Here is a 14,214-nt window from a genome sequence, read left to right on the forward strand (position 1 = left end):
ATCTGTTCTAATATCTTCTAGAATACCCACTTAATTAGCTATGCTCAGCATACTGAGATAAAATCAGTACCATTTTTTTTTTTGAATTACTCTTCTAATCATAGTATGGGTCCCTTACCTAACGCTATTCATTTCCAGTACCTAACGCTATTCATTTCCAGTACCTAACGCTATTCATTTCCAGTACCTAACGCTATTCATTTCCAGCTGGTTTAATAAAATTGCCCTTTTCTGAAGATGCACATTGTAAAACCAAATTTTCAGTAATAGGCCTTAATTAAATTACCAAATGGCTACTGGAATGCTTTGCCTTCAGAGCTATTGTCACGTACACTTCAGTGCTGCTTCTTTTAATGACTTGATTAGTGTGAACAATAGGAAGTAGGGGAATGCAATAGGGATTGAATATATGCATACAGGCTACAATTATTATCGTTAGTCCCGATACAAAGCCCAAACAAACTTATTTTGTGCAGGGAATTAATTTGGAAGATCAGTTTCTGCCTGGTTGAGTCCTAATTTCATAGCTGTGATTTAGACATGATCATAATAAACATCTTCCTTTTGAGTGTTTTAGTCCACTGTCTAGTTTTAAACTTGGAAAAAAAATTCTTGCCATTCCAAGTAATTTACTTTACATTGTTGATCTGTATAGAAAGCTACGTCATGTTTTTATTTCAGTGATGCTATATTTTGGAAGGATTTAGGATGGCATATGGCACTGAGATTCTGGAAATTCTTGTCCTTCTGAAAGCTAAAATTTGTGAGATTACTGTGTAGAGTTGAGGTTTTTGTGACTGTGCCTGAAAGATGCAGAGAGATACAGAACAATGATGTTCTGTAGTTTGCAGTTGGACATTTGAGCAAGTGGCTTGTTTTTAAAAGAACAATTGGGCGTTTAAGGGGTAAAACAAAAAATCCTGAACTGGAACCCCATCTTACAAGTGAAGTGGGGTAGAGTTTTCAGGGAGGAAGGGTTTAAGGGTTGCCTGTTGTTCACAGGCAGAATTGGGGCTTTGCAGTGGGTCTTGGCAGTCCCCTGACCAAATGCTCTTTAAAGGCAAGAGAAGTTCAACCTGTCTTCAGCTCTGCATGTTCTCAGACTTAGTAAGGGTGAAAATAAGCTGTTTGCTGGAAGCTTGTATGCCTGGTAATTGGGAAGTAGAGGGAAGGCCCAGAGTCTCTCTGTAGGTGACAACCAGGCCACTGGATGGTGATTATTTCAGGTGTCTCTTGAGCAGGTGAGTCAGAATTTAACAGGTTTGCCTCAGCTTATTTATTTGTAAATCTGCTATCTCTGTGGCAGAATTAATGGCTTTTTAGGAACATAAGAGATCCATAAAGATTAATTTGTGGTGGGTATAATTTATTTTTTTGTAGATGGATTGAAGATGTTATGTTTTGTGTAAGAACCATGTTCAACTGAGATGCCATAAATAGTCAAGGGGGAACTCGCCTTTCCTAAGTTCCAGCATGGACCAGCAGTCTTGTAATAAATAAAAAAAAATCTTAAGCTTTTATTCATGTCTTTTCCAGCTTTTTAGAGCATAAGAAGAATGAAATAGAATTCAGATGTCAATTTAGCTATTCTAGCAGCTAATATTCACATTTAAAGAAAACAATCTGAAATGCTGAATTTTACATGTTCCTTTTACATTGAAACAGGTCTGTGTTCTGGAATTTTCTCTAACTTTTTGTCTGATCTCTTAGAATGTAATTAATGTCTTCACTAAGTGTCTCATGGCTTGCTTTTTTTGTGATAAAGGTTGCAAATGGTATGCTCAGTCCATCAAGCTAGATCTTTGCTAGTGAATGGAAGTTTCCAAATGAATATTAGATCAATCTATCAGAAAATCTACTTAAAAAAGAACAAAATAAAGACAGTTCTCACTGGAGGACTTCGTAACCGAAGGCAGATATCCAACAGTATTATAATTATTCATGTAGAAGGCAGGCTTCTGGGAAATCATTTGCTTCTTTCTCACGGACCCTCTCCTTTTCTCAGTCTGTGACCTTTTACTCCTGCCCTTCCACGTCACATGCCCACACTGTGGGTCGTTGTAATTATCTCGGCAGCCACGTACCACCGGACACTAGATACATATTTCACAGTACAGGAGTTCAGCGGCAGGGAGCTTCCTCCTGCCCTGGCTTGCGCACACTGCAGTGTTCTTCGGGTGCCACCATTTGCTGGCTTGGTCACTAAAAAGTACCTCCGAGGAGAGCTTGGCTTTTAAAAACATCATTATTAATGAGTTGAATTGGACCTAGAGTTGACATGAGGAAGAGGATGAGGGCAGGGAGGGGTATTAAAGAGGTGGGGGAGCTACAAAGCCTTCTTCCAGTTGAGGCTTCATGTTAAATTGGTGCATTAATGTTACCTGATATTCTCCAGGGCTAGTCTGTAGGGGTTTTTTTTAAGCCGATAGCTACTTTCCTGGAACATTTTTGTTTGGGCTGAATCTTGGTGTTCCAGAAATGTCTATTTTCACAATTATATACCATTGTGTTTGAACCTGGCTGTCTGTCTTGTCTGGGGAAAGCTGTTACAGTTGCTGTGACCTCAGGCGTGGGATATTATAGAAGAGAAATTTCATTCTGACTGCAGAACAGCTTTCTCTGTTACCTTGTGGGGAAAAATAGTTACAGCTGCTTTTCTAGGCAGAAGTCCAATTTAACCTCAATTCATGCCCTCAGTGTGTGTCAGGTATTGCTAAATTGTAACTTAGAAATCAACCTAGGCTTTCTTTAAGATATTTACATAAGATGCTTTTTAAAATTTAGTTTACAACATTGATACAAGTAAAAACCTTCTGTTTTCAATGAAATAATAGATAAATATATTTTAAAAATTACTATTAAAAACCGCAGCAGCCACTGATGATAAACCAGACAACACAAATGCCAGAACCTGACTTTGATCAAGGTGATGAGTCTTTTTGGTATTTTGTGATTTACTGAGAGCTGCGTGTGCATGGGTTGGAGATGAGAAATAAATTTCTGGCCCTCAGAAATGATTGGTAAATGTGCAGAAAATCATGCTCACTGGCTCACTGGTGTTTTGGGGACCTAAAGTGGCGAATGAACCTGCCCCTTTTAGTTAAGTTTCAGGACTCTGGATGGAATTTAGATCACTGCCTAGGCATGTTGATGCAGACACCTAACTTTTGGTGTTGGGGATGGCTTCAGTATTTTATATATTTGATTGTCCATTACTTAAATATATACATGTGTTGAACTACCAAGAAATTATTTTCTGTTTTAAAAACACATGTTGTTTCTTTCAGCCTATTGCAACAACTCCACCCCGTCGTAGCTGGAAGGAGGAATCCTTAAGCCGCAGCAGCAGCGAAACCCAGGCATCAGTTGCCAGCGGGATCTCCCTAGGAGAAGCAATACGTCAGAAAACTGCTGTTAATTGGGTATTTGTACCATGCTTTGTTTTGGTTGTGGCTGAAGGTTAATTCTGTGATTGAAAATAATATGGAGTGCTTTATCTGTATGATTTAGACCTCTACTGTCCTCACCCCGTAAAGGTCTGTGTTTCTGTATCTTGGGACTGCAGAAAAATAGAACTGTTGTGAACTCTGACAAGTCATATAGTCTAGTCTTGGACTTTTTGACATGTATCATTCAAAACTGAATCCCCAGTAGTTCAGTGATTTTTTTTTTTTTTTTACCTCCCTCCCCTCTTCTGTTTTCTCATTATAAACCCAGTATATTTTCCAGTGTAATGTTTTCTTCTTTGCATCAGTATCTTTGATCTGTATTCAGTTTGTAATTTGCTACACTCCTGGTCCTGCTGCTGCCTTTTAAATTGTCAGATCTGTCTACTTCAAAATAGCCGATTTACACGTTTGCACAGAGCCATGCTTCCATTCATGTGCAGCGTGACTGCTTTTAGACCTTAGTTTTAGTGATGATTTCCATGTGTGATAAAGGAAAATCATACTCGCATCGTGACACAGTCGTAGTAGATGGATATGCTGCCAGATATTTAATTACTCTGCGAGTTGCATAAGACCACAGGCGTTTTGAAAAGGCTGAGCTGATAAAAAATTTTAATTCCAAATGATTATAAGAATCTTGTGCAAAAAGTTAGAGTTTGTGTAGCAAAATTCTGATGTGAAAAATAGCTTGTAATACCTTAGTAGTGTTTCAAAAGGTAGAACTTGCAGCTATTAAGTAGGGATAGTACTGTGCTTCTACCAATTCACTGGGACGCTTTCTTGCTTACATTAACATATATGTAATTATGTTAGATATGCTGATGATAATGGTTTGCCTTATAAATGATTTATATTCTTAATTCTCTGCACTGAAGACTGGTCTGTGCCTTTTCTATAATTAACATTTATCTGTTTAATTACTTCCCCACTAATCCCAATGCAAATTCTTTAATGACTTACTTGAACTGAAGATGGTCCTTTCCATTTGAACAGGAAGTGAAAGTCTTTTTCTTAAAATATACCAGAGTTGGCTAGGATTCGCAGGCATTATCTGTGGGAACTCAGAACTTCTGTAACTAGAACTTTCTTTAAAGACAAATCAAAAACTATTCTGCTTGTCACTCCCCAGTTGTACAACGCAAACCATCTTTACTACACAGGGTCAGGAACTGTATTGGCCCAGCATCTCACTGAGGCATTTGTTCTAATAAAGATTTTTCTTTCTAAGTGAGAGATTTCATTTTGGTTTGGAAAAAGTCTTCTGCAGTGGCAGAATTTGGAGATGGATCTCAGTTCCAGACAAGTGATAGAAGGGTGGTGATCAGACAGCGAGTGATGACAACTTAGGCAGTAGTGGGAACTGACTGTGGACTTCAGCAGTTCATAGTGCATCATAATTCTTTTACATTAAAACCGGAGTATTTGTATAGGAAATATAATTTAGAAGCAGTAATTCCATTGTTTCACAACTTAGTCCATATTTCCTTTGGAAATATGTCTTATAAAACTTGATGCTTGAGCACTCCTTTCTCCCCACCTGTTCTTAGGGAATTGAGTCATGGTATCAACTTCCAGCAGAAGTGGATGCCAGCCATTTAACTGCTGCCTCGGAGACAAAGCTTGGCCTGACTTGTGATAGAAATGACCTGACGGATTTCCCTACGCTGGAGGAAGGAGTGTTGCCTTCGGCAGAAGTGTCTAGAAGGCAGTCTCCTGGAGATACAGCACATGGATTACTGCTGGGTATGTTCAAAGTTCCCTTCTAACTGCTAAACAATTAGGATTTTACTTTTCCTTTTAAATCAATCCCTAACCTGCATTTGTCGTCTTCTAGTGAGAACTGGCATTTACAAACTACATTCTAGGTTATTTTGTTGTCAAAGCCCATCTTCAGAATGAGGTAGAGGGCTTGTGTACATTCCCTGGATCTTTTAACAAGTGAACTTCTTAGCTTTAGTCTCTGCAGTAAAGTTGTAGTCTTGTTTTTCTTTGGAATTAATAGTAAACCTGAGTAAAGTCTGAAATTTTTGAGGCTCTGTCTAGGTGAGGTGATAGATCTCCGTGTCCTTAAAATCTGTATTAATTTGCTAGTCAAAAATCTTCATTAATTTCCAAATAGTAGAGAGAATAGTAAAGTAGATATAACTGTGTTGATAACATGAAAAACTGTTTGATAAGAGCGTGCATGCTTGCGCCCCTTTCTCACGTATTCAAACCACTGTGTACTGCATCTGTTTCATTGCTTCTCATAGAATTTCTTTATGGAAAATGTAATATCCAAATACAGTTGTAAAAGGTTTTTGGTAGCCCCTTACAAAGGTGTCTTATAAGTGTTACTGGTCTTTAATTAATCATATGTGTATCTCTCTTCAGATATGAGGAAAAACTGAGGAGTTATGGAGTTACAGCTAGAAGTAATGTACAACTGCAAGATTTAACCCAAACTATCCAGATAAAGGGATTTGCTTATGTAGGAAGTTAGCATAACAAAGACTAGATGGAAGGGGAGGGTGGTAATTATTTACAGAATGTCTAAGTAAGTTGGTGTTTGCCCACTTTCACTGTTGCACCCACAAGCACCAACTCTTTTCTGGTTTGTTTCCATCTGCCCCCCGCTCCCCCCCCCGATGGTCTACCTATCACATGGCAGCCTATGTATATGAGCTATGGAGTCCTGGGGTAGTGCTCTGCTGTGGTTTGCTGTCTGTCCTGTTGGGCTAACAACAAAAGGAGCTGTGTATATCAAATGCAGCAACCTTGTTGTCATCCTCCCCTTGTGAGAGCACAGGACCTTCTCCTCCTGAGTACTCTGTTCTAGTGCTTCAACACAAGTTTGCATGGACATTCTAACGTCATCAATATTAATATCTTTATTACAGGACCTTAAATTTATCTTTGGGTTTGGACAATAACCATATTGGGATGTACCATGTTAATATGGATATTGATTCTTTCACAGACTGGTGGGGGTTGGAAGGGCCCTCTGGAGCTCATCCCGTCCCACCCCTGCTGGAGCAGGCACCCCCAGAGCAGGGGCACAGGGCCGCGTCCAGGCGGGGGGTGAATGTCTCCAGGGAAGGGACCCCACAGCCTCTCTGGGCAGCCTGTGCCCCTGCTCTGGCACCCGCACAGAGAAGGGGTTTGTCCTCATGTTCAGGTGGAATTTCCCGTGTTCCAGCTTGTGCCCGTGGCCCCTTGGCCTGGTGTTGGACACCGCTGAAAAGAGCCCAGTCCCATTCTCCTGACACCCACCCTTTAGATATTTATAAGCACTGATGAGGTCCCCCCTCAGCCTTCTCTTCTCCAGGCTGAACAAGCCCAGGTCTCTCAGCCTTACCTCACAAGGGAGATGCTCTAGCCCCTGACGATCTCTGTAGCTCTCCCCTGGACTCCCTCCAGCAGTTCCCTGTCCTCCTTGAACTGGGAAGCCCAGACCTGGACGCAGCCCCCCAGATGTGGCCTCACTGGGGCAGAGCAGAGGGGGAGGATAACCTCCCTCGCCCTGCTGGCCACACGCCTTTCCATGCACCCCAGGACACCGCTGGCCCCCTTGGCCCCAAGGGCCCGGTGCTGGCTCAGGGTCACCTCGCTGCCCCCAGCACCCCCAGGTCCTTCTCAGCAGAGCCGCTCCCCAGCAGGTCCCCCCCAGCCTGTGCTGGTGCGGGGGGTTGTTCCTCCCCAGGGGCAGGACCCTGCACTGGCTCTGGTTGAATCCCCTGAGGTTCCCCTGGGCCCAGCTCTCCAGCCTGCCCAGCTCTCGCTGGATGCCAGCACAGCTTCTAGTGCATCAGCCGCTCCTCCCGGCTTGGGATCGTCAGGGAACTCGCTGAGGGGACGCTGTGTCCCTTCGCCCAGGTCATTGATGGATGTGTCAAACAGGACCGGACCCAGCACTGACCCCTGGGGAACAGCGCTAGTGACAGGTCTCCGTCCAGACGCTGCCCTACTGATCACGACCCTCTGAGCTCTCCCATTCAGCCAGTTCTCTATCCACGTCACTGTCCACTCATCCAACCCACACTTCCTAAGCTTGTCCGTGAGGATGCTATGGGAGACAGTGTCGAATGCCTTGCTGAATTCGAGGTAAACAACATCCACTGCTCTCCCTTCATCGACCCAGCTGGTCACGCCATCATAGAGGGCTATTGGGTTGGTCAAGCATGATCTTCCCTTGGTGAATCCATGCTGACTACTTCTGATAATTTGTTCCTTTACATGCCTGCTGATGACCTCCAGGATTGGACCTCTTTCCAATATATTGGTCATCTGGGCCTCAGAAGGCTTTTTCAGTTGGAGTCTTCAGTATTGTTAATCATAGTGCTAAGATGTGAAAACCTGTGTGAAGTGTATTGGTGTATTACAAGTGTTGTCATTAACAATGTTAGAAACAGGTTAGAAACCTAGCTGTAATATAGCTGGGAGCGCCTTTTAAGAATAATACACCGGTGGTGAATAGTTAGGGTTTCTGCATCACTTAATTGTAATAGCTGTTGGTTTTCTAACTTAATATGGGGTTTTCTGCCTTGGTGTTTCAGAGAACAATAGAAGGGTTGGTCAGGGGGGGCCTTTAGAGGCCATCTAGTCCAACTCCCTGCCATGAGCAGGGACATCTTCAACTAGATCAGGAAGTTTCCTTGTCCTTTAGCTTCTCTTGTATTTATTGTGATTCACCAGTAAGTTTGCTCCAGCCATACTAATCCCAGGATAGCACTCTTCCACACTGTATAATTCTGATTAGCAAATGCGTGATGTGGGTGACACTGTATATGTTTCATCCTTGATATATACAGGAAGGACGTTACTTGTTCTTTCCCCATGGGATTCAGTTTTCTGATGTGATCCCCACCAGGCTGGATACAGGGAGACAGTCATTGCTGCATTCAAGTACAGCATTCTTCAGGCTATATTTCTGTAGGACAGATGAATTTGTTTTAACTTCATTTATCGTAACGCATTTTTAGCTCTATTAATATGCCTTTAGTGATGCATCAAGCTCTCACTTTAGGTATCCAAAATGACTGATGGATTATTTCCGGTAATGCTAGTGGGGTTTGTGCATCTATTATTTGGCAGTCATCTTTATTTTTGACATAAAATATCCTGGGTTTTAGTTCTCCTAATGACATGGTTGTAAATTCAGGCATGGAACAGAACACACCAACCCAGACACTTGTTCTGGTTTTTTCTCTGCCCTGCGTCCTTCTCCTTCTCCCCCCCTGCCCCTGCAAATGACTGTTCAGATTATTTATCTTTTTGTGGCAATAACCTCCTACTTATAGTGTTTATTATTTTATTAGTAGTCCTTACTGCTACCTCTTGCATTTGGGTGCAATTTACATTACCGCCAGTAATATCTTCCAGTTCTAACACCTCTACTTTAGAAGAGCTAAGATTTAATATTTCACCTCTATCTGTTCTTGGTCACATTCATTTTTATCTGTGGAGTCGGAGTATTCTGGTCAGTTCTGGTGGCATAGTTTTTAGTCCGCTGGTAGTACGACATCTTTGAAAAAGAAAACTTCTCTTAATAACGTGGCATTATTCTCTGCATCTTAAGACCGAAACTGTATTACTGATTCTTTGCAATGATTTCTAATAATCCTCAAAATGGTGGAAACGGAGACACCCACTTTTTTCACTCACTGCTATTAATCATAGGAAACACGTCTGTCCCCAACAAGATAAACTTGTTTCTCCTGGAAATAAAGCCAACTTTCATCAGATCCATTTTTTCTTTATTACCTTTATTTGCTCACATTATCCTCTTGTTTTTTAACTTCAAGCTTAAACTGTGGCAATTAATCTGTAAAGGATTACATCTTTCCCTTTTTCTGTGTGCACATTTAATGAAATGACAACCAGCAAAAACAGAGCTAAGCAATGTATGGTTAACAATATCATACTGCTGAAGTGGTTTACTTTCTCTTCTGTGCTATCTACAGAATACAAAATTAGCCAGGACTGTTATCGATAGCTATTTTAGTTACTCAAGCTAGAACATTTTCCTTGCTTGCCTTACTTCAGTTGCGTAATTTCCATTTATTGCAATTCTGCTTCCTTACGCATCCAAGTTACTATGCTAAACAGCTGTTCACCAGACCTCCAGACATGATTGTTATCCAGTGGTTCCACTCTTAAATTAGCAGTTGCTGCATTTAGGCATAGATTTCTTCCCCGCCCAACTCCCAAGTGCTAGTACATAGAACCATGGAATGCCCTGAGCTGGAAGGGACCCACAAGGATCCCCAAGCCCAGCTCCCGTCCCTGCACAGGACACCCCAAATTCACACCGTGTCTCTGAGGGCCTTGGCCAAGTGCTTCTGGAATATCGCCAGGCTGGTGCCGTGATGCCTCCCTGGGGAGCCTGTGCCAGGGCTCCACCACCCTCTGGGGGAAGAACCTTCTCCTAATGCCCAGCCTAACCCTCCCCTGGCACATCTCCCTGCCATCCCCTCGGGCCCTGGCGTTGGTCACCAGAGAGCAGAGACCAGCCCTGCCCCTCCTCCTGCCCTCGGGAGGGGGCTGCAGAGCGCCATGAGGCTGCCCTCGGCCTCCTCTGCTCCAGGCTGAACAACCCAAGGGACTTCAGCTGCTCCTCGTACTGTTTCCCTTCTAAACCCTTCCCCAACTCCGTGGCCTCCTCTGGACACTCTCCAGTAGCTTTATACCCTCAATGTCCTGCGGTGCCCAACCCTGCCCACAGCACTCGGGGTGAGGTTGCCCCAGCGCGGAGCAGAGTTCTAATATCAAATTCAATCATGTGCTGCATGTTAACTGTTGACTTTCAAAGTTAGCTCTGTCTCAATTCCAGTTGAATTGTTAGTTTTTCCTGCACAAACCTTTGTGTATGTATACTGTAACTTACTGTTATGTCATCTGTTAACTTCTTACCTGCTGATAACGCTTGTTTTCCTTTCTTCTTCACTTTTATGATACCCCACCCAGACTCTGTGCATACACTTCCTTGGAAATGCGTAACTTAACAATGCTGTTACTAAGCCCAAAGTGTTTCTTTTTGTGTTGGTATCCCTTAGAGGATCATTCCCCAAACTCAAGCGTTACCCCGCCCATTCAGTTATTATATTTGTGACTCACTTTTCCAGGATGTAACCAAAATTGCTGAATAAAGGTGCTTCTAAAGCTGCTTTCACTACACCATTGGGCTACATTTTTTCATGAACAAACAAAATTATTACAGGCAAATGACATGATTGCTTGGGATATTTTAAAACAAACCTGCATTGTTTCCAGTTAACTGCAAGTTCACCTTGCAATTTGCCATTCCTGTACCTGCTTGCGTAATCTTACTTGTATGTAGGTTGCTTTTTGGGTTTTTGTTTGTTCTGAAGTTAAACAACTGCTTAAGGGGATGAGTTGAAATTGCCTTGGGAATAGCCTGGTAGACATTCATGGCAACTCCTGAGGGTTTTATGAGTTTGTCTGTTATTACAACGTACAGCTCTTGCTCATTTTCATCAGTTCTTGTGGTTATTTTGGTAATGCTTTGGTCCATGCTTTGTGAAGGAGCCTGTGAGGGGAGGGAGAACATCTCTGGCAGATCTGGGTCCAGAGGTTCTGGTTCGTACCGAAGCCGTCTGAGGCCCAAGGCTCAGTGCCTTCTGCTGTAGGTCTTATACTGATGGCTGCAATTATCTCTTGTGTCTCCTGTTAGGCTTTCTTCAAAGATTGAATTTGGTTTGTTAACTTGGATTATCTGGTTCAAAAAATTGTTGTTTTTCTGCTCAAACCTGTTGTTTTACTTGTTCAGGGGTTCTCTTGTGTATGGTTCTCTGTAAACCTTATGATGGTGAATATACCTGGATTTCCATGAAGAAGAACAAGACAGAACATGGCTTCTGTCTGTAAAGGCAGAATCTGGGACGAGGTTAGCTATTGTAGAGGTAATCCACTGCTGAAGGAACTTTTAAAACCCTGTGTGTGATACAAAGGCATAAAACAGACAACTAGCATTTCTGTTTCTTAGAAACTTCAGGTAGTTTACTGGAAATCCCAAACATTTGCCAATACAGAGTTAATACGTTGCTTGTAGCCTACGCTGAACACTTAGCCTTGTCCGCTTGCTGCCCTAAGCCTTTTTAAGACAACGTGTTAGGAAGATGAAGTGATGTTCTGTTCTAGCATAACAGCACAGGCAGACCAGCTTGGTATGGCTGAATTGATTGCCAGCGGCTGTGGATTTGGAACTAATTCTGAGATGTTTTTGAAGAGGCTTTCTCCTTGATGAAATAAAAAGCACTCCTGGCTATCTCATGTTTGGGCCGACAGACAGCTTTGTAATTAAAAGCCATGTGTACATCACAGTGAGTTGCTGTCTGGCTAGAATTGGTTAATATTGAACGAAACCCCATTTTTTTGTTTGTTTTGCCATGTAGAAAATTCAGGTTTAAGACAGATATTAAAAAGCAGAAGGGCATGGTAGGTTGGGCATGCTCTGTCTTTGCCTACGTCCCCTGTATAGGATTGTTGTATTTAGTATATTTTATAGCATTTTGTCCACATTATTGTGGTTTGCAGAACTGGAATCCATTTAATCAAGAAAAATTTCCTGATATATGTCAAAGTTTGCTTTTTGGTTGCAACTGGAATTAAAGAGAAAGCATAAGCCTTTATAATGTGATGCAAAGATGTAAGATTTCTGTACACTGCTGGTATTTTATTTGTTGCTCTCTAGTGAGTGTGCCAGAAACTACAGCCTTTTTGAACATGCACTAAAATTTCCAGATACGGGAGGAAAGGTGAAAGGGAAGGGAGAAACATAAGCTATAATACTAGTTTATTCCTTCTTCTCTTCAGAAAGTGTTTGAATTTCATTTTGGGTGGGGGAAATCACAATGACAGTTGTATTGAAATTGCTCCTGCTACATTGTGGAACAGATTGACAAAGCCAAGAAGGTTTTGTTTTTGTTTTGCCTTCCTTTTTTATCTTCCACAAATGGCAAGTTGACTCTGGCATTCAGAATTGTCAGCAGGCTGTAAGATGAAGTAGCATGCCCAGCTTTGCTTGTTCAGTGAATTCAACTGTGAGGAAGCTTTTGACCTTCAGAGCGACAGCGGGAAGAATTACTGTTTTGACACAAGATGCTTGAAGAGTGTTGTACTGACGTCACTTGCTGCTTTAAGCATCGAGCACCTGCTTCTCTGCCTGCAAAACCTAGGTTATGGCTGAGCCTAATGAGCCCCTAAATCATCGTAAGCATCCAGAATATGATAGCCATGATCTTTCTGCCTCCTGAAGAAAAGAAGTTACTGAAAGCATTAGAGTTCGTGTGCTCCAAGATAAGAAAACATTAATAAAAGCCGGAGGAGGTAGAATATGTGGCATGGCTGGAGTTGTATTTTTATATAGATTTAAAAAAATTAGTTTTGTAGCCCCAGTTTAATGTAATCTATTGAACTCCATAAGGGGGCTTTTACAGGTCACCTCTGCAGGTTACTGCAGGGGGCAAGCTGGAAAAGAGGGTTTCCAGGCTGCAATGAATCTCGACTATTCTCTTTCCTCTCTCTTTCTGTTCTCTTTTTTTCCTCGCTCTTCTTTCCTGGCCTTGTCAGTCATCTGCTGCTTCAAGTCTGTGATCACCACCACAGTTCCTCTGACTGGAAACCTCTGGGGAAGGTAGGGTACTGTCAGCCTGAGGCAGATTTCTGCTACACGGCAAAACCAGAACGCTCTCTGGAGAAGTTGGAGGAGCAAGACTGCCTGAAACGGAGGCCAGTCTGAGGGTGCAGTTTTGCAGTATATTTAGTGAGCTAAAGTCTGCCACTGAAAATGAAGAGGCTGGCTTTTCCTTGTCCTGCATACTTGTTCCTGCTGCAGCACTTCTGCTAAACCCACCGAGTGGAGTCGTGCAGGCAGATCAGCTTGTGTTCAGGCTGAAATGTGGTGGTGGTGTTGGAAATGGAGGTGGTTACATTTCAGCTGGATCAGAGTTCTCTTGCCTGCACAAAAAAAGGAGGAAGAAACACCTCTCTGGGCTGGGGTGGAGAGATGGGCTCGGTCCCTTCTTGCTGAGGAGTAGCCTTACTGCTTCAAGTGGAGATGGAGAGAGAACTCAGGGGCTCTTGTTCAGGACTACGTGTGAGAGACTGAGGGGGGCGGGAAGAGAGGGAACTGAAGCAACACTTACTTGTGCCATTCAAATAACTGTTGAAGCCATTAATGATCTATCTAAATGGCCTTGCGCGTTTTGTAGAAAGCCAGCTATGTTGTTGTATCGTGTTGATGCACTCCAAAGTGTCTTATTTGTCACCTAGGTTTGCATAGCTTTGGTGTTTTACATTGGATTCTTGTTACATATTATCTGACTGAAATGGTCTTAATGTCCAAATTTCTGTTCTTGCATACATATGTGCAAATGTAATCAAGTCACCCATAACCTTCTCTTTGACTGATTGAATCCTAAACAGATTTAGGACCAGGAGGTTCTTGTGATGAGGCGTGTTTCTTCAGTCTTTTAGCTGTCTTCCCTGACCCTCCTGTGGTATTTACAAATACGGCGTTATGGTCATCAGAATCTGCAAATACCAGTTCCATAGTAATTTCAGTAAAAGGTTGGAAAGAATAGTCCTTTTTACTACTTACTCGGTATTTTTCTTTTCATATACATGGCAAATTTGCTTGCCATTTTGGATACAGTATTGCACTGGCCTCCTGTCAGTGGCTTGTTCGTCATGACCCCAAGTCCTCATCCGAGTTGTTGCTTTCTGAGGAAGTCCTTGACTCTTAGATTTCCTGGCCCACGTGGTT

General features: G+C 42.4%; 1 protein-coding gene across 2 annotated transcripts in view; it reads left to right on the plus strand.

Annotated features, from left to right (window-relative positions):
* Positions 1–14,214, plus strand: part of ALMS1 (ALMS1 centrosome and basal body associated protein) — an 82,393-nt gene that overhangs the window by 12,454 nt on the left and 55,725 nt on the right. For both annotated transcript variants that reach the window (XM_064448818.1, XM_064448819.1), the window contains exons 2-3: positions 3,288–3,422; positions 4,997–5,192. In XM_064448818.1, coding sequence (XP_064304888.1) covers positions 3,288–3,422; positions 4,997–5,192 — 331 coding nt within the window. The remainder of the gene's footprint in view (positions 1–3,287; positions 3,423–4,996; positions 5,193–14,214) is intronic.

The sequence above is a fragment of the Phalacrocorax carbo genome, chromosome 4 (genome assembly GCF_963921805.1).
Source record: "Phalacrocorax carbo chromosome 4, bPhaCar2.1, whole genome shotgun sequence".
Classification (NCBI taxonomy): domain Eukaryota; kingdom Metazoa; phylum Chordata; class Aves; order Suliformes; family Phalacrocoracidae; genus Phalacrocorax; species Phalacrocorax carbo.